The sequence below is a fragment of the Carassius carassius genome, chromosome 13 (genome assembly GCF_963082965.1).
Source record: "Carassius carassius chromosome 13, fCarCar2.1, whole genome shotgun sequence".
Taxonomy (NCBI): Eukaryota; Metazoa; Chordata; class Actinopteri; order Cypriniformes; family Cyprinidae; genus Carassius; species Carassius carassius.
In genome coordinates, this window is record NC_081767.1 from 25,984,762 (window position 1) to 26,006,712 (window position 21,951).

Below are 21,951 nucleotides of genomic sequence, written 5' to 3' on the forward strand. Positions count from 1 at the left end.
AAGAGTCCGGGTGCTAACCTGGCCTGCCTGCAGTCCAGATCTTTCACCTATAGAGAACATTTGGCGCATCATTAAACGAAAAATACGTCAAAGACGACCACGAACTCTTCAGCAGCTGGAAATCTATATAAGGCAAGAATGGGACCAAATTCCAACAGCAAAACTCCAGCAACTCATAACCTCAATGCCCAGACGTCTTCAAACTGTTTTGAAAAGAAAAGGAGATGCTACACCATGGTAAACATGCCCCGTCCCAACTATTTTGAGACCTGTAGCAGAAATCAAAATTGAAATGAGCTCATTTTGTGCATAAAATTGTAAACTTTCTCAGTTTAAACATTTGCTATGTTATCTATGTTCTATTGTGAATAAAATATTGGCTCATGTGATTTGAAAGTCTTTTAGTTTTCATTTTATTAAAATTTTAAAAACGTCCCAACTTTTCCGGAATTCGGGTTGTATGCGGACAGTGTTTTTTTTTGTTGATGTTTTAATTTTTGTGTCAACTGTTCATGCAGCTGCCTTTTGCCCAAAGACATCGTATTAGACAACTTCAAACCAAACTACATAGTGTGGAGTATAAGCGTCAACTGTGTCAGAACATTATGATTGGCTCAGTAATTAACTGGTAATGTTACAACTTCTCATTCTGGTAATTTGCCAGAATGAATTTACCCTAGTTTTACAAAAGGTCCTTAGTTTCCATTCATATTATCTTAAAATATTCCCAGCATTACTCTTCATAATTGCATTTTTACTAGTAACAATTCAATCAGGGCACTCTACAATTAAATTCTTACTAGTAAGAATTGATTTAGAGAGCTCTTTAATCATAATTGTTACTTGGAAGAACTGAATTAGAGAGCTCTATAATTAAACTGTTACTAGTAAAAATGCAATTACGACGAGTAACACTTGGAATATTTCAAGCTAAAACGGCTTGCCATATGTTCACCACTAAAGATTTTTAACCAACTATGATGGTTTCCACTTCAGAGAACCCAGAGAAATCTGAATATGTCCATAAAATTATTTGGAATATTAAAGTTCAGATAATTTGGTGATGAGAGAGAGTTTGATTAGAAATGTTAAGAGTTGTTAAACTCCTTGCAATCTACAAGAAACAATAGAGATCTCAGAAAGAAGATCTCCAGGCTGTCAGGAAGCTGAACTCACTCCCGAACTTGCTCCCCACTCCCCTCTTCTGTCCCAGGCACCACTGAACAATGAACCCACGCCCCCCGCCCCCCCCAGATCCCCCCCCCCCCCACAACCACTAATATACGTTGACATGCACCAGTCACTTTGTGCAGCATTGGTCTGTGTGCACCGGGGTCTGAGAGTAACGCAATTTCGATTCTCTGTATGTATGTACTGTACATGTGGAAGAATTGACAATAAAGCAGACTTGGACTTGGAAGAGCTGCTGACACATTCTGACATTCTTCTCATATCAGCATTCAGCTAATGTGTTATTGATCGGTCGGTTGAGTAAATGTAGCTAAATCATTCAAATGGTGTGCTGGTGAGTTTACTGCTCTAGGAAAGGCTTCATGTGTGCAGCATGCAAATAGATGAAAACCACAGGAATTCACAAAAATAACACCATGTCAAACCATATACTAAACAGCTCTTTAACCATGACTGAAATATGCAAAGCAGGGGGAACAGAAAAACAGGATGAGTTTCGGGTAAGGATTAAACAATGGATGGTTGGAATGTGCACCTCTGCCGCAAGGTAGTTGCCTGTGGCGAGGTGTTTGAAGCGAAACAGGCTGTTCCATTGGCCGGCTCCTCCTTTGCAGGGGTCATTATGTACAACCTGAAGCACACGAGACTCCAGATTAATTCTGTACTGCGTGATATTGTTCTAACTTCTGAGAAAGGACATTCACTACCGTTCAAAAGTTTGGGCTATGATTAAGTAAGATTACTTAATTTTTTTTTTTTTTCAAATAAAGGCTGGTCTTTTGATCTTTTCATTCATCAAAGAATCCTAAAGAATTAACCAGTTTCCACAAAAATATTCAGCAGAGACTGGAGTAATGGCTGCTGAATTTTCAGCTTTGCCATCACACTTTAAAATATTAAAATAGAAAACAGTTATTTTAACATGTAATCATATTTCACAATATTACTGTTTTTACTACTGTATTTTTGAATTTTAAAAAATACACAGCCTTGGTATAGATAAAAGATTTTTCAAAAACATGATAAAAAGTCTTATTGACCCCAAACTTCTGAACAGTAGTGTGTATCCCATTTGTAAATCACAAAATGTTATAACACAAAGGTTTGGGAGTTAAAAAACTTTGACATCATCATACAAAACTATACCTCGACTTCCCATAGAGCTTTTGAACTGGTGGCGGATGTTGCTGATTGGCGGAGAGTGGCTCGTAAGAAGACATACTGCTTCTTCTTGTACTCATCACAAGTTAGAAACCTTTCCTGCTCGGCATGAAACAACCTCACCACATCCCCCTGAGCGAATCAAAGAGAGAGACACAAATGATTAGAAAGATATTATAAACCACAATACAAAATGAACCCAAATCAATAGACCACTTCAAACAAATCATATAAGACTCACCCCTTTTAATATGTCATCTCTGTATTCACAGAATTTCATGAAAAGAGTGACCTTCCAACTGGTGTCGCAGTTCAAAGCGTTAACCTGCCACACGGAAATACACATCTTTCTTTTTATTTTCATTTATTTGTGATTGAAATCATTCTGATTCCATTTATTTATTTTTTTACGACTTGATTGATTCACTGAATTTTTGTTCATCATAAATCAAACATTTCTACAGCTTTGTTATAGAAACTTCCATGAATTGTTCAAGATTTCTAACAATTATCAATGTTCATGATTTTTCCAAGCATGAAATCCAGAATTCCCTTCACATTTCCAGCTTTTCCACCACCATGGGAACCCGGTAATTAATACAACACATCAGAACCTAACTCAATGACTCAGAACCTGACTCATTAACAGTGCTGCTGAGAACACAGCTGGTGTCTGACCTCTTTGCAGCCACGGTTATCCAGGAGTTCGATGTTGCTGGCGTGGAGAGGCTGCCCTGCGTTTACAGGCATTAGAACCACTTTATCTCCAAGTACCACCTACAAACAAGCACACACACACACACACACACACACACACACAACACTGCTTCAACATCAGCTGTTTCTGTTGTTTTACCATTTCAACAACAAAAGAAACCGATTAAAAGAAACATCACATCTTGTGACATGCTTAGTTTGGAATCTGGTGTTTTAGACACATTTACACTTGACCCCATGAAATCTTTAAGCATGCTTTTTCATGATAGCACATTAAGTAAATGAGTCAACAGTGTTACAAGTGATTAAAAACAATGTCACTGAATGTCAATACAATCATCCAATTAATTCCATCAATTTTATAATAGATTAAATAAGGATTCTTAAACATTTGTACGTCAATAAACCTGTTTGGATGCTATTTAACAATTATATTCTGATTTGGAAACTATTTGCATACTAGATATGGAAGTATTTAGATATATTTTAATAATTCAGGCACGAAAGAAAAAAAATCAAGACAAAAAGAATTAAGCAACAACATTGTGTGAATTTGGTTCTGTAACAGGCTGTTAGGGTTGCAGGTTACATGCATGTTAACAGCATACTGCAAACGTCTCTGTGTGTACACACACACACACATTGCATGCTCCAAACTATATATTAGATACCTTCACGATTCAGTAGCTGAGATGAAAACAAGAGGAGAGACCAAATGAGTTAACACAACAAAACGTTTGTATAATGATTAGAGGTGATTAGCTTTTTAAAAATGGGTAAATGGCCCATTACCAATGATGCAGTAATTTCTACACTGCATATTTAAAAATAGAAAAACATGATAAAAGTCAGAACCTAAACACAGTCACTGTTTCTGATGTGTATGTTGTGTAAGTGGAGCGATGCCTACATTGTCTCCTTCACTGCGTAGCTTCCAGAAAGGCTGGATGCAGAACCAGGAGCCCTCATTTCCCAACGGGTCCAGAGACACACGCATAGCGTTCTTCTCCAGCAGAGCAGGAAGACGCTTATTCACTGTCAGGTACTTATTACTCTTAATATGGAGAAGCTGAAAATATAAGTAAAGTGTACTGTATTTAAAAATACTGCACTAAATACATTATCATTCAAAAGTTTGAGGTCTATTGTTTTTTTTTTATGTCGGATTTAACTGATAATAACATAAAAAATATATTTAAAATGTAAAATGCTGTTCTTTTGAAATTTCTAATCATTAAAGAATCCTGAAAAAAAAATGCATCACTGTTTCCACAAAAATATTATGCAGCACAATTGTTTCACACATTTCTTGAGCACCTAATCAGCATATTAGAATGTTTGTAAGTAAAATAAGATGCAATATGTATTTTGACCAGTCATGATTCAAAAGTGAAAAGTCTGGCTCTGTGAGAATATAATATGATACTAAACTGAAACTTTCAGTTTACTATCAGATGCTAGGCTCATATAGCCAGACTTTTGATTTTCGAATCATGTCTTTGAAAGTAAAACAAAAGGCCACAATAAAGGCACATGAATTTCAAATCAGTATCCTTGAAAGCAACCACAAACCTCAAACGTAGATGCCCCCTTTGGGTCAAATAAGTTTGGTAAAACATCTGTAACCATGGTTTTTGTGTAAGCCCATAGAAGCACTAAGATTAAACTGACCAATCAAACAAGCATTTCTTTCTATCGGTTCTGGAGCCATATATCACAAACTCTGTCAAATGCCTCTTTGAGCAGTCTTGGCAACAGTGTAAAAACAAACATAATGTTCTCAATGTCCAACCAGAATTGTACAAAAAAAAACATTTGTTGATAAGAAGAGGGAAGCTTGACTATACCTGTATTACTCGACTATATTTGACAATCTCTCCCAATAATTTCTTATTCTCAGTATCGTTCTGTTTTTGCTCCATTTCTGCTGCATGCTGCAAAATTTAGTAGAAAGGAGAGCAAACTATAATTAGCAATCACAAAATGCCAAGTTGTCGAATTCTATTGCATGATCATGTTCTGATGTTAAAGAACTAAGATGCATATACACTGTTTGCAGACAGTGTTATACGGGGCACCTGTAATTTCTTGAAGAGTTCTCTCTGTGTGCTGGTCCCATGTTTCCCCTGTTTTGCCTTCCAGAACTGTCTCTGTGCAGAGTACCTATTCATAGGACACACCTTGAAGAGGCAATCTAAACAACAGAAAGAAAAACAGTTCTATTAGCTGCAGAATTTTAGTTTTCCTTGTGAAGGAACTCAAACAGCGTCCTCTAGTGGTTGCTATGGGGAATACCTTCAGTGTGACCGGTGTCTAAACAAGATAATAACATTGTCTGGTGACAGCCTATGATGTCACTACCGGCGCGACAAGAGTATAAAAGGGTGCCGGGAGAATACATAATCATCTTCTTTCTTCACTGCCGTTTGTTTATGTTAGCAGCTAAACACGACTCGTCCGAGGGTTCCGTCTGATACTTGGGGCTTCTGTTCTCACTTGATTTCAGAGGGAATCAAACACTTGAATGAAGTGTCTTTAGGAGCTGAATACATGCTATGCATATTGAACATACACATAGTTTATAGACAGAGCATGGCAGGGACCTGACATTATAACTGCACCCCAGGAACCCATCCTTTGAGCCTTTACTTTCATTTCAGGGTTGTATGGCTCTCTGTGAACCTGCTCTGTCTGAGATTCAGGATGTGATCCCCATGGGTTGGGACCTCCTCCCGTTCTGGGGACCTCTTGCGTTGTATGGCCTCCTAACAGGGCTGGATTTAATCATAGGCATTCTAGGCACATGCCCATGCTTCCTCGTCCAGGTGGGGGCCCAAACACAATGAAGAGATATATAATATTTTTGTTATACTATGGGATATTTACAACAGTAAAAGAACCAAAACCCAAGAACACATTGAGCAAATAAATATAACAAACAAGAGGGTAAAAACTAAGAACTATTTCCATGTGTTCAACCTTTTTTATGAACAGAAATCATGGTTTCTTTTTCCTTGTTTCTCTCACAGACGCACACACACAGTACAGACACACACAGACACACACACACACACTCGCGCACACACGCATAGACGGGGACAGAAACTTGTAGTCAGAGAATTTATCAATAAAAGTTTCACATTTCTCAGTAGTGAGGTTCTTGAAGCAGTTAAACTTAAAAATTCACTATAAGTAGATACTGCTGTTAAATACTGCTGAGAGACATACAGATGCAAGTATTTACACGCACTTAATCTCTCTCTCTTTTGCTCTCTCTCTCTCTAATATATGCGTTAGCCTGCATATCAATGGCTCAAGCCTCTGTTATTAGCTCTAAAATTACATTTTGGAATTTGCAACAAAGTTTGGGATGAGGTGCATTAAAAATTAGCTAGTTCAACACATACAATATTTCAGGACAGAAACATGTCAAATGTCTTGAAATAAATCATCTCAACAACTGATGTGTGATTGTGACTCCAGACCGTTAAAATGATTAGAGAACAAAAGCACTCCTGAGGTGGTTATGTGGCCACTGGCCAGGTAGCCACGCCTATATGGAATGGTCTTTCTCAGTTCTCGTTTCCTATCGCAGTTATCGCTTATTGCGATAGAAAACACTGGTTTCAACTGATTACTAAATATTTGTTTGCTTGTTTCGTGATATTAGGCCTATTATATTAATGGGTAAGGGGGGCCCAAAGATTTGTTTGGCCTATGTCATGAAAAGAGGTAAATCCGGCCTTGCCTCCTACAAGGCCTCCTCAATTAGGCTCCTCATCTTTCTCAAGTATAGGCTTGCAAGTGTAGTTGTGTACCCTGCTCTCTTAGAATACTGTTATCGCTAGTTTGCTTGCATTTGTTGTGTGTATGCTAATTAACATACCTCTTGCAGCGCATCTGGGTCCTCCATCCTGTACCTGAATCTGACCACTAAAACTTTAAGATTAAACGGTTCATTAATATTATTATAAAATAAAATGTAAATGTAAAGTAAATGTAAAAAATAAATTTAAAGCGCGATTTGGCGGTCGAAGTCATTGTGTCCCTCACTGGTTAGCATAGAAACATGATATGTGCTTGAGACTGCACATGCGTGCTAGCTGGATCAACCTAAAAAATGCTTTTTAACTCAATTTGAGCATCATAAAAAACATTCATGTCACAGTTCACCTCTTTGAAATATATTAAATATGAGTGTGTCAAGTCTCCAAGGGTCTTGCACTTGGCATTAACTCGGAGTCTGCGTGCTCTGTTTCTAACGGCAGATAGAGAGAGAGAGAGAGATCTTTTTTTTTTGGCTCACACTTTTCCTAATTTTACAAGTTACAAAAAACACAAGCAGTGTCTGATCACTGCCGGGTGTTTTTCGAGTCCGATGACTCCGATCGCACGGGTATTACACACAATGTTTAACAGACCCGGGACCCAGCTTATTTAAAATATAGACCCGAACCCGTACGGGTCCCGGGTCGACGGGTCTCAGGTGCACTGTGAAGACCTCTATAGTACAGCACAGATAGGTTTTCCGTAGCCCAAGTTGTAGACCTGCATAGCCTCCATCATCCTCTCGCATCTCTAGGTTGAGCTGATGCTCCTCACCTTGAGTAGGTGTAGTTGAGTATTCTGCTACTCGAGGACAGGAGCCTGACTGTACCTCCCTTGCGCTCCTGAGAGCTGCTCAGGGTACGTCTCTGGTATAGTGTTTTGGCTTCGAGAAGCCACCCTGGCAGGGTGCTTATGAGGTTAGCTAATTCATATCTTGCCCTGAAGGGCTCCTTAAGATCTAAGCTCCCTGTGACCATTCTGCACATGCTCTCCGCTCCATCTTTGCAGTCATGATAGGTTTTAAGGCCCACTATGGACCTCACTGTGATGGCACTTCTTTCATTCTGAAGGCATATTATTGAGTACTTGCTTTGAGGAGCCCTAATCATGTGCATGAATGGCTTTGGGTTCTGTCCTGTTTTCGTGGTTGCTACCCTTAGTTATAATGATATTCCAAGAGTCTGACGCTCCCAGAAGCCTCTTCAGCAGACTCCTTTCAAGCCTAGCTGCCTCCTTTCTGCTAACCCTGTTAGACTGCCCTTTCTGGTTGAGTTTGGCAATGCTCCTCTCACTACAGGAAGATTGCCTAGGAGCCTGTTGATTCCAGGTTGAGCATGTACTTTACGTTCCCTGGTCCACTCTCAGGGCTCTCAGTGCCTCAGGCAGAGAGGTTGTGGGCTATCCTGTAGCCCCAATGGGAGGATTAGGTGTATATGTATGAAGTTCCCCTAGGTGACAGGCCAGATTCTGGTGATATGGTGAAATACAGATGCCCAGACATATCCCCTTTAAAGGAATAACATTGTTATCTCCCTTTTGTTATCTGTTATCTAAGCCTTGGAGCTCTGCCCTGTGACTGGGTTTTCTTGTCAGCCCTTAACAGGTAAATTGGTTTCAGTGTCATTACTGAATCCAAGCGACTGTATCATTTTATTTTATAGGTGTCTTTGAGTTAAATAAAAGGACAAGACTGACAATCTGTCATTTTACTCCAGCAAACCAAATATATGTATGATTTCTCCTTAATGCGAATGTACTGTGCACAAACAAAATAGTTTAGAGAAGACAGATTCAAATACACTTGTATAATACACAGTGACAACAGAGTAAATCCAACAGTGAAAGCTTATTTGCTAACCTTCAGGGACTCATTAAAATGTGTCTACAACAGTGTAAAAGTTTGATTATTAAAGATTTAAGAACATTTTATACAGAGTAAGATCTCTAACTGAAATGTGTTTATTATTGTATTTTACCATTAATTTCATTTTCTGGTTAACTATTACTTCTGGTTAACTAGTACATAAAAAGCGCAAGTTATCACATGGACTTTTGTGTTCAAGACCACAGGAAGCTTGTATTGACTTGTAGTGAACATCCCTTTGGAGCTAGCTTTTCAACAAAGCCCTTCAGCACAACAGGAAAATAAAAGTTTACAGTTATAGCTATTTCTGATTCTTTCTGAGGAACAACACTGTTTATCCACCTCTGCTTACAATTTTAGTCATTAGGCAACAGCCAGGCACCCTACTGAGATCTCACTATAAACTGAAAACATGGGGCGCTGACAGCCTGCGTGCGCAGCCTTGGCAAGAGCAAAGATTCAGCATGTAGGAGGCTCTTACTGCTCAAGGGCCGAATAATTAATCAGTGGCTGAGTAGGTGTAAAGAAACACAACGGCAGAAAGTTATAGCTACAGATTTCTTTTGCCCGGTGTTGGGATTTCTTTTGCCTGCCACTTTTTATTGGTACTACAATGCTAGGGAGTAACTAAGCAAAAGCAACGATGCTAACTTAACTACATTTTTCTTTAGCATGTAGCTTAAGTTTTTCAAAACAGCATAACAAGCTACTTATTCCACCAACTACTGTAGTAACTTGTAGCACAGCTATATATAGCTTGACTGAGTAAGATTCACCTTCATAAGCTAATTCCAAATTAGCTCTTAACACGGTTATATCAATAACAACTATCCACTGGCTAATAATGGTGCTAATATGTTAGCATTGGCTCATTTTGTGTGATCAATCTTGTCAGACCGACTCACCTCTGAATTTTTTCGGTGGTTCTTTAAGATTCCCAGCCTCAGGTTGCACCACACATCGGTCATCCACCAACCTGAAGAGGCAAAATATGATATTTTACTTATGTAAAATTATACATTGAAGGATGAGAAACAGAAAATTATACATTTTTTAAAGACAATTTTCTTTCAATTAGACTTTGTTCAGACAAGCCGCAAGCATAAGCAGATTAATCAGCACAGCTAGTCAATACCCGGAACTATTGGCTATAGGTAAAAATCCATGCCGATACATTTTTCTAGGTTGTGTCCAATTCTGGAGCAGCAATGTTCCGCCAGTACGAAAGCAAGCGCGGCCTTTAGATGCGGAAATCACTGACACTTTGTGCTGTATGGAAAGAGTGTTATATGATAACAAAACCAAACAAAATAAGTTTTTTTCTTCTTATGAGAAACATATTTTCAATCTGAGTATGAACAAACACAAACTATGCAGCATATAGTAAAAACAATTGCACAAATTGTCTTCAACACGACAGTGTAAAACAGTGCAAATGATTAACAAACCACACACAAAATGAGTGAGAAATATTCAGAGTGCAACAGAGATAAATAGTGCAATCTATCTTTATGAACAATATAATTATCGTTTACAGTAGTGATGTGTCGTTCGTGAACGAATCGTTCTTTTTGAACGAATCTTTTAGGTGAACGAATCGTTCTTGTTCACGTAATCAACTGACTCGTACTTCTCGTTCAGTGAAGTTCCTCCCTTCACAGCAGCGCGGCGCTATAAGCAGCTCATGCGCAGCTCAGTGAACCGGGTAACAACCATTTCATCCTGTCAAAGAATTACTCAAACTCGAGCCAATAGCCTACGAGTATGAGATGTGACAGAGTATGTGATTTGTTGAACGTAGTGAACGAATACGCCCTTAATGAACGAGTTTCATTAGTCTGAACGAGATCTGGAGATCTTATTAGAACGAAATGACTGAACTGGTACCCATGTCGTTCGTGAATGAGTTGAATGAGCTGATACATGTCGTTAGTGAACGAAATGACTGAACTGGTACCCATGTCGTTCGTGAATGAGTTGAATGAGCTGATACATGTAGTTCGTGAATGAAATGACTGAACTGTTACCCATGTCGTTCGTGAATGAGTTGAATGAGCTGATACATGTCCTTCGTGAATGAAATGAACTGGCACATAGCTTATCTCGTTCGTGAACGAAATGAATGAGAGTAAACCGGGTTAGTCTGCCATTTAGCATGTCAATCTCGCAAAAATGCAAAGCGCAAAGTAATGTACTGTGCACATAGCTTGTTTTGATATTTAGCAACTCCACGTTTAATCCCCGATTTATGAATGTGAATATATAATATACAAACTGTCTGACCAAACAATTAAAATGCTAATTAGGCAAGAAAACCTTGTGCTTTATTCATCTGAAAAACTTAATTAGACTTTATATATTGAATGTGATTATACACACATTTTAATAAAGCCAGATCAGTTTTTGTAACAAGTGAATACGTTCGTTGCTTAAGACATAACACACAATACACTCTTTTTTTGCCATCTGCTGGCATATTTTGTGTAATACGAAGAAATGGTCACTGAACGAATCAGTGAACGATTCTGAACGAATCATTTTGGTGAACGAACTGAAAATGAACGAATCTCTAAAAAGAATCATAATTTCCACCACTAGTTTACAGAATACATCTTTTGATGCACATTGCACAACCTTGGACACATCATTATTAATAATTATATAAACATAATATACGTAATATAAATGATAGATTCGCTGACTGTAATCCGTGTCAGAATCCATTTTACCAGGACATCGCCTAGCGACCCAATACTTAAATCCCAGTGCTTTATCAGATATGTACCACTGTTTCATCCTTGGTTTTGATTTGTTTTATGTCAAAGTTCTCTGTCGTGTTTTTTTTTTTTTCAGAGAGTTTTCTCATGCAAATGTGTTATTTTATGTTTGTATGCAATCTCAACAGACTTCACTTTCACTTTGTGTTCGTTCATATTTCCAAAGAAATATGTTAAGTAGTAGTTCAAAAGACTACTTAATTGGTTGAATATGGGACAGTTTGAACCAATCTGGGCTTGGGGGTGGGACTACGCATCAACAATCATTTCTGTTTGGCTCAGAGGAACGAAATGCATTGGTTTCTTCTGACGAAACAATGTTGTCAAAATGCAATGATGTAATCACGTGCACTACGGCGCCTCTGAATATCCAAATGAGAGAAATGTCTCGTGGAGAATCTCTGCTTTACATCACTTTTTAAAGCATTCAGATTGGATTAGCGGTGCAAAAGTTATTAAACATAAAAAAAGTTATTTTTTTTAGCCACAGGCGGCTGTCTTTGAGGGTTAAACAGAGTTTCCTCTCATTAAGGACTCAATTGAAAATGCTCATAATCCTAAATCAACAAACTATTCAACTCTTTGAAAGCAGAGCAGATTTGTAGATTAGCATTGTATTACTTGCTTACTCAACCTCAGTGAATGGGTGCCATCAGTATAAGAGTCCAAACAGCTGATAAAAACATTATAATAATCCACAAGACACCAGTCCATCCCTTAATGTCTTTTAAAGTGAAAAGCTGCATGTTTATAACAAACAAAAAAAATAATTAATTAATTTAGATGTTTCACCTTTAAACCACTACTTCTGTCCAAAATATGCATCCATAATCCACAAATAATGCTTCCTCCAGTGAAAAAGTCCATCCCCCGTTGTTCTCTCACATCAAAATCCACCAACATATTTGCTTAGAACAGTTTTCGCTTGTATGCTTTTTGCTTCACAAAATGTCAATCAATGGACTGGAGTCATGAAATTAATTTGAAATTTATCAGCCGTTTGAACACTCATTCTGACGGCACCCATTCATTGCAGAGGATCCATTGGTGAGCAAGTCATGTAATGCTGAATTTCTCCAGAATCCATGTACATCTTTAACAACAAATACCAAATACATTTTGGTTTATTTCAGAGTTATTTCTTTAATGTTAACAAACAATAAGAGATTTTATAGCCAATTTAAACAAAGTGGCACTCCTTAAACATAAAGAGGCTTTTTGTGAAAGCCTGATCAAAGTTTAGATAAAAGAGGAATCCACAGTGCTCTTTTAGGCTTGATAAACACACCAAAATCCAGGCTTTCCCCACTGTCAAACTTAAAATAATCAACTACTTAGCAAGGGCAGTTCATGGTTCTCTTAATGATAGCACTTGTTTCAACTTGTGAACACAACTGTCTGTCTGGAAATAAATACCTCAGCAATAAAATGTAGAAGTTCACAGCACTGCACTGAACTGACTGGAGGAATGTGAGTGTGCATAAACATCTCTTACATACCGTGTTGAAAGTAAAATGAAGTTCTTCACATTACATTTTTTGGTTTAACTGAATTTATGAATAATTCTTCCGTGATGTAAATCAAACAACCTCAAAATTTGTAGTACAACATCAAGCTAATCTTCCTTCCTTACAATTGTCGAAGAAACAAAAAAGGAATGAATGAGTGAGTTCACACTACATACTGTACATTACCACATTTAAAGGAAGTGCCACACAGGTTATGACAGAAAGGCCGTTATCGGAGCAGTAACATTACTATTCTCTGGTTACCCACGAATTACTTTTCTCCTGTTACCCAAGAGCTGGGCAGCAGCAGTGTTTCCCCAACCTTTTTTGTACCCCTTTGTACCTCAAATAACCTTTTGTCAACAACAACAACAACAACAAAAACAATGCATTTCATTAAAAAAATTATTATTATTGGCAGTCCAGCATATTGGTCAATTATGTATGGTTGCATAAGACCATAAAGCGTGTGGTAAGCTGTTCTATTTAATTTTTGCAGATTTATAGTTTATGCAATTTATTGCATTTTGATGCATTGATGCAATTCAACTAACAATTATTATGACTATGTTTTGAGACATTGGACAGGATAAATAGTTTCAAAGCACAGAATAAATAGCACTGAACGTTATGCAATAGTATTACGAAAAAGAAAGACGTGTGAGTGAGGCGGTTAAAGAGTGCTGCTTCCTGAAAACTATTTCTGTCGCGTGTCTTGCTGTTATGATCTATTGACATGCATAATTTGTTAAAATAACAAATACTGATTTTAGGTTTAACGAAGCAATATTTTCAAGTACCTTTAAAGGTGAGCATACACTAGGGGATTTTTTAGGACAGTCTATTCTGAGAAAGGAACAACCTTGTTCTCCTGAAGACCGAGTTGCAAAGACCTGATTTACAGGTCTATAAAGTTGCTATCTGATGTGCATTTTCCACAGAAAAAAAATGTCATCTATTATAATCTTTCTGACAGTCTTCAGTTTCATTGAAATGAGAATTATGAAAGCCCTCAGAGCGAAGTAAAGGAATTCATGTAATTGATCTAAATTTAGATGCTTTAAAGTTTGCCTATCCTCACATGAATCAGGCGTGTCTGAATGAACAAATGTTCACTTAAATATTCAAACAAGAAAAAAAAAGCACCAACCACAGAGCTACCAAACCACCACAAAAACAGACACTCTACTGAACGATTACTAAGCTAAGTAAAGATTGAAAATGGATATTTTCAGAGACAAATTGTTTTATTTCTTAAATTGGTTATGCAAGTACACTTCCTCATCTTCCTGTTTTTATTTACAGATGTACGGTATTAAACAAAGACATTAAGTACATTAATAAGATGTGTTTTAGAAGGTGAAGTAGAAAACAGGAAAGGTGCCAACAGGCTATAGTATTACATGCTCATAAACGAGTAACAGAGTGCTTCTAGTTCTCTTTAAACTCTTTGACAGCCAGCAATCTTCAAAGACACAACAAAGTACACTACACAAGTTAAAATACAAGCCTGTTTGAGCAGTGTTCAAACATATCAATTATAGCTCCATTACTTGATGACATGAAGTGAAGGAGTTAGACCTTGTCCAAACAGAATAATCATTCCTAGCTTGCTGCAAGTTAAGCATGTTAGAACAAATCCTGTTCTTGCACTCAGATGATTTGTTTTTCATATGTATGAAATTGGGAGTAAGCTACTACATTTGCTTCCACAGCCATGCATGAACTGATTATATAGAATGAACTGTGTGACCAGACATTTTATTGTCCTTTTAACCAAACTACTCTCAAATTATAGTCATAAATGTTCATTATGTAGAATTTCAACCAATCAAATCTCTTATCAGTCTTTCTTCTCTAGGGTTCTGCAATATAACGATATTGGTTCCTAAAAAAAAGACAACACCATTCAACTTCCATTATATACAAACACATTACAGCCTCTGGGAAATAATCCAACACCTTGTTTAGGATCAGAAGAGAAGCTCTAGCAATGTTCAGTATAGAGTGCAAGCATAGTACTAAATAATGCACAGTATAAATGGCATCCTGCCTGCTAAGTTTGCAAAATATTAAGAAATACAGTAGGCAATGTGCGATCATAAAAACTTTAGTTCCTTTCATTTGTGAAACATGTCGGCATTTTGAAAATGATCATCAAATAATGATCTACTTAATTCATTAACTAGAAAGTTAAGTCAAGCACAATGCATCATGGGAAGCCCATAGGGTGCAACAGTGCCCACCCATTTTTTCATATGCCTTGGATACACAAGTATTTTCCCCATAGGGTCTTAGGGAAAAAAAGTCTTTTTAAGAGTTATGAGCTATGAGGTGAATTACAACATGACAAACTTTGATTTGAAGTGAAAATTTATAAAAATGTCACAAGGCTGTGTATTTAACAGCTTTAATGAGGGAAAGATGTACAATCCAATAAAGCACTGTGAAAAATAACAGAAATATATAACTTAATTATTTAGTTAATTTATTTAACTGTTAGTTATTTAAATATGTTGGTTATACTGTATACAGAGAAACAACATTTTTCATTTATCGCAAAAACATGCATAGTATGCATACAAGTTATTTAGGTAGCTTGAGAGCATTAGGAACATAATTTAAAAAAACTGCTTGGGAGTGGACGGTGGCCAAAGTGCTTTTTTGGTGCTTCTTGTAATCCTCTGACTGGTGGAGATTTCTCTGCAAAATCATCGGTAATTACATTTTTCCACCATGAATTCTGCAGCTGAAAATTGTTTACAATATAAGTGGAAATAATGCAGGCTGGTGGCTTCAACAAAAGCACATACGGTACCATAAAATTGATAACACTGTAGCTCGCATTAGTCCTGTCTTTAAATGGATAGTTTACAAAAATGAACATTCTGTCATCATTTACTCACCCTCAAGTTGTTCCAAACCTGTATGAGTTTCTTCTTTCTCCTGTTTGGTTACCAACATTCTTCAAAATATCTTATTTTGTGCTCAACAGAAGAAAAACACTCAGGTTTGAAAGTACATGAGGGTGAGTAAAAGATGACAGAATTTTCATTTTTGAAAACATTTTTGTGCTGTGTGTAAACTACTGCATTGGCACCCTTAGTAAATATGAGCAAAGGTGGCTGTGAAAATAAATCTGCATCATGTATCCTTTTGAGCTTTCATTAAAAAATAAAAAAAAATTAAAAACACACAAACTCTCCTCCTCAGCGAGCATTATGACAATATAGACACACGTCAGATTTTTTACATATTTAGTTGACTTCTTATTTATTGCCCTTAAGGTTGAAACGGGGGGTTTTAATGCTTTTGCTATTTCCTTACACCCACAAATTATTTTGTAAAGCTCAACAATCTTGTTCTGCACATCAGAACTACATTCTTTGGTTTGACTACTTGTGATGGATGTTCAAGGGTATTTGGCCTTTGTGTTTTTCATATTTATAATTCTGTGGAACAGGAAGTCATGGCTGAATAATTTCATGCTCGTAGTCACCCTGGTGGGCTAAAAAATATATCCTATACTCAGTATAGACTGCCTGTTTAAATATGGAAAAACATAACTGGACAAACACACTGCAAAAGTAAAAAAACACAAAAACTGGAACAACTGTCCATAACAACACTGGGACATGCAGTCTGACAGCTTGCCTTGACACAGTCTGCTCATACAGAAAACCTGTATGCAGTTCTGATACAAGTGCACATTTCTACAAGTACGTGTAAACTAGCTTGCATCATGCTTCTAAAGAAAACCTCAGCATTTACGTTTGAATCCTAGTAATAAAGTGAAAAACCACACATTAACTTTTACAATTGTTTGAAACTCCAAAACATGTCATGAATTATGAAAAGTGACAGAGAAATGCAATCCCTCTGATTCAATACAGCAAACAACTCTTTGAGGCCATCCTTAAAAATATTCTTGTTTGCCGTAACCCGACCGACCCTGTCAATTTAGGACCGACTCAATTTTTTTTTTTTTTTGCTTTTAGTCCGACCGACTTGCTGGTTGTATTTGCGTTAAGACCGACTAATTTTTTATTTTTTTTTACTCTTCAAACAACTAATACAAAAGCAATAAAATAATATTAATTATATTTTAGTAAGTATTGTAAATATATAAATTGCCTAGACCTAGATACAAACGAAGACTATGTGAAAAACCTGTGACGTCATCTGGTTACACAGATGTCACACTATGGCCTGTGCATTTGCTTCATCTCATATAGTGATGGGAAGTTCGATTCTTTTCCGCGAACCGGTTCTTTTGGACGGTTCGATTCAATAAACCGGTTGAAAAAAACGGTTCACCGGTTCTTTTTTTACGCTCGACGTAATGATGTCATTGGCGATGACGTAATGGTGTCAAGTCTATCAAACATTCAAATATAAAAAATCTGTAATCATAACTTAAAAACCTCATAATCATGAAAAGTTTACAATTAAGTTTTGCAACAACGCACCAAAATACAGTAACAGCAATAATATGCATATGAGGATTTAAGTTTTGAAGATATAAAGTAAATAAATTAGGTGTCATCAGCGCAGAAACCATGATCCACTTACTATACATAACCCATTGCAATGTATTTGTTATTAAATGAACTTACGTTTCGCCAGATTGCCCCTTCATTCAAGCCCTCGGTTTACCCGCGCTCATAACATTAGCACAGAATCAGTTCAGAATCAATCACCAAAAGAATCAGTTCGGTTCAGACGCACTGTGAGTCAGTCGGCTTCACACCGAATCACGCATGCGCAGTATCATCAGCTACTCGGTTCTCAAATCGGACGTGTCCAAAAGAAACTGTTTTCGGTTCAGTGTACTGATGATCCGAAAACCGATGCAACCGGTTCTTGATTCGAGAACGAGAATCGCCCTAACCGGCACGTGCTGCAGTTCAGTATCATCAGCTGCTCTACTCGTGTTCATGTTCTGTTTACTACAAACTCAATTTGTGAATGTGTCATCATTAACTATAAATACAGTACAGATATTTCATAAATCATCCCTTATTCCTATTAAACAGAGTCTTTAGAGTCTTAATTATTGTCCAACTTCCCCGAAAACCCCTTTGCCCTATACATAACTAGGGGTGTGCCGATCATGATCGGCCGATCGTTGTGCGCATCTCGTCAGTAAAGCTGGTTCTCTAATCAGCGGTAAATTCCACCAGGTGCGTGATTTCACACAGAGCAGCTGTTACTACACAAAGCCATTGTTAACTGAGAAGCTGCGCAAATCCACATTCATTTTCAGCATTTATTTGCGCATCTTCTCAGTTAACAACAGCTCTGTAAAGTAACAGCTGCTCTATGTGAAATCACGCACCTGATGGAATTTACCGCTGATTAGAGAACTGGCTTTACTGACGAGATGCGCATTCACGATCGGCCGATCATGATCAGAGCACCCCTATACATACAAACATTCATCTTTAAAAAAAAAAAAAAAAAAAAAGCTAAATAATTTAGTTATTTTATCACAGTTTCCGATGTTTAGCTAAATACTTGAAAAATTACACGCATGTGCAGTATCATCAGTTCATCGGTTCTCAAATTGGATGCATCCGAAAGAAACTGTTTTCGGTTCAGTGTACTGGTGATCCGAAAACCGATGCAACTGGTTCTTTACTCGAGAACGAGAATCAGCTCATCGGTTCTCAAATCGGACGCGTCCGTCAGAAACGGTTCTCAGTTCAGTGTACTGGTGATCCGAAAAGCGATGCAACCGGTTCTTGTCTCGAGAACGAGAACTGCTCCAGCAGTGGGCGTGTTTGTTCGTCATCTGGCTCGGCTCGGTGTTCATCTTCAGTTCTTTTTTCACAGCAGTTCCGTCAGTGTACTGTTTGAGTAAATGAATTACTCCGGGATATTGGTTTATTTTAACTCAGAGGGAGTGTCAGTCACAATAAAAAAAAGTTAACAGCTTAAGTCATTTGTGGAGTAATGCTTATTGGAGACGAGAACCGTTTCAAATTATTCAGTTCGATTTGTTGAACTGGTTCAACCGGTTCACTAAGAAGAACCGGTTAAATTGAACGATTCGTTCGCAAATAGGACATCACTAATTCACTGTCAGAGTCAACGGTTCATGCTTGGTAATGATGGCTGTGGCTGCAGTATACAAAATGTTTGCGGTCACTGTTCAAACACACGGGTTCGGGCACCATAATACATCTAAAAAATTCATTAAAATAGCTCGACACCGCTTCAACTCGGCACGAAGTTCTGGAAAAACAGTGCCCAGATCTTTTCCCATCTCTTCTCCCATCTAGTCTAAAACTTCTAAAATCTATTGCACGAATCGATTGGACCAACCAACACAAGTTTCGAAAACAAAAACTGCAGCTTCGGACACACATGCACAACAGCAAATAATACTTCTGCACACTGTTTCTCTATTTACAACAGAAATGTGAATTCTGCCGGTTTTCAGACAGTCTCATGCATACAGATACTGATTCGGGCTAGAATCGCCTACGTATGCGATTTTTTGTTGTTGACATTTCTAATCATAAACACAGCCATGTTGAAGCCTGCAGTAAACTGCTTATTGTTTTTCGAGAATGTTGCACTCCTGTTTGTCATTGTGCACGTAACTTCACGCCAATAAATCATCAGAAATATTGGTCTTTACCAATATATTGAAATTTTACATTCGTCCTGCCTGTTGTCCGTGGATTTACCTATATTTGGTGTTATTTGCTGTATAAAATGCATCTAGACACTTGTCACTCAAATCAAACAGGATTTTTTTCAAAATGACAACCCAAGAAAGCAAAGTAAACGGTCTCTCAATTGTAGGTTGCATTGACACCTAGCGGTGGATGCAAGTAAAACAGTACATCATTTTTTTTTCTCACCTGAAATTCATGCAATAAACATGTTTTTGACAAAGATTTCAATTTGTTTGTGGTCTATATAGCATGCATCAAAATGAGGTTTGCAATTATGCACCCGAAGGCACGGGTTGAAGACCCAGTCAGTGACGTCACGATATGCTAATTTGTTTAAATTCATACCTACGTAATCACCATCACCAAAATTTAACTTTTTTTTTACATTGAAATTTAAAAAAAAATAATATAGACCTACCTACCGACCCTTTTTTTTTTTTTTACTGTTACTGCAAACCATAATATTTTTAAGGATGGCCTGAGGCTAAAAGATTTAAGCATGAAGTTGTACATATTGTGAGCGTAGCATTCTGAATGCCACAGAGCAGAATATTACGGTACACAGGAGCATTTGTTCTGCACCTTATTTGCTTGATGAGTCATTGCACAACAATGCAAAAGTGATTCAACACAACCTAAAGTGGAGCTGGGCGTTTCACCTCCATGTGGTTATATTCAGAATCTTTCATAAGACTCTCAAGCAGATGTGTTCCTACATGACCACATGAAAATCAAATGAAAGCTGCATCTGTTACATGGTGCAATCTCAGAAACTATCAAATGAAATTTGATTTAGCTTTAAAGGAATAGTTCCCCAAAAAATTAAAATGTGATGAAAATGTATTCACCCAGAGACCATCAAAGAGGTACAGTAGATGAGTTTGTTTCTTCATCAGAACAAATCTGGAAAAATGTTGCATTACATGTATTTTTCGCCAATAGATCACTTCAGAAGGAGAGTTCAAACAGGAGAGTTTCTTACAAACATGCAGCTTTTCACTTCACAAGACCCTGATTGACTGATAGCATGGTTTACTTGTGGATAATTGTGAACTATTACTTTATTAATTAAAGGTGCACTCAGTAAATGTTTTGTGTGCTATACTTTGTAAACAGAACTGACTGAAAAAGCTCTATGAAGTGAACATATTCTTCTTCTTGTGATTAATTTGTAGTTAATCAACAATTTACATGACACCCTAAAGGCAATGATATTTCTTTCAAATGTGCTGTTGATTTTTCATTTTTCTTAATTAGCAAACATTACTGCACGTACCTTTAAACGGAGCCTACATAACTGTATTAGTTTTACGTGTAAACTAAAGAAAACTTTGCATTCCCGTTCAATAATTTACATGCTTCTGAAGCAATGCTGTAACATTGCACCTCTGGCCTCCAGTTTGTGCTCAAATCACTTCCTACTTTCACTCAACAAACTTCATCTGATATGAGGAGCATAAAAAAATAGAAGAAAATGTTTTGAATGTTTAATGTGTACCTGAATGAAATGTCCTAACGCCATGTTCACTTACGTTTAATACCAATATAATTAGGATATTGCTTAAGTCTAATACAAATATAATGGCCAACATAACTTACCCTAAAGTGCTGATAAATCCGTTGACAGTTCCCTCTGCATACAGAGACACGATATCCCCAATGTGAAGGAAACAAAACCTGTGTTCCGACATGTCTGAAAATGTTTTAATAGTTTTTCTGATACTTTTAAGTTTAAACCCTCAGATCCAGCGCAATGTGTCCAGTCGACTCAGTGTCTCAAGCCACTCGTTTCTTCGCTTTGACAGTAACACATTTTAATTCAGCCGCCCGGAGAAGAGATGTGGGAGCCCGTGACTTCTGAGATGGGATTCCTCTAACTGTCGCGTTTCTTCATGTTTTCAACTTCTTCCTGTGAGACAAACGAGGCTTTTTCTCACCAATATGCCACTCGAGTGGGAGGAGACTCGCTCTCTGTCCCGTGTCATCAAGGAAGTGCTTCTGTCTGTCTTTAAATGCTGTGGTATGCAACTCAAAAAGTGGGATGCAGCTTGTTTGTTTGCGCATTTGCGGAGTCGCGCACAATTATTCCGGAAGTTTGTCGTCAATTTTTTTTTTTTAATGGATGAGTTTAAACAATTATTATTTTTTTGTATGATGTAAACCCCTGATTAGATAATTTCATAATATTATTTAATATAATATCTGCACTTAAGTGAAGT

General features: G+C 37.4%; 1 protein-coding gene across 1 annotated transcript in view; it reads right to left on the bottom strand.

Annotated features, from left to right (window-relative positions):
- Window positions 1-21,764, bottom strand: part of LOC132156224 (inositol 1,4,5-trisphosphate receptor type 2-like) — a 92,011-nt gene extending 70,247 nt beyond the window's left edge. The window contains exons 1-9 of the mRNA XM_059565133.1: window positions 21,332-21,764; window positions 9,667-9,737; window positions 5,148-5,263; window positions 4,917-5,003; window positions 3,980-4,138; window positions 3,031-3,129; window positions 2,594-2,677; window positions 2,338-2,484; window positions 1,727-1,822 (exon numbers count right to left, since the gene is read on the bottom strand). Coding sequence (XP_059421116.1) covers window positions 1,727-1,822; window positions 2,338-2,484; window positions 2,594-2,677; window positions 3,031-3,129; window positions 3,980-4,138; window positions 4,917-5,003; window positions 5,148-5,263; window positions 9,667-9,737; window positions 21,332-21,423 — 951 coding nt within the window. The 5' untranslated portion in view covers window positions 21,424-21,764. The remainder of the gene's footprint in view (window positions 1-1,726; window positions 1,823-2,337; window positions 2,485-2,593; window positions 2,678-3,030; window positions 3,130-3,979; window positions 4,139-4,916; window positions 5,004-5,147; window positions 5,264-9,666; window positions 9,738-21,331) is intronic.
- Window positions 21,765-21,951: the final 187 nt, after the last annotated feature.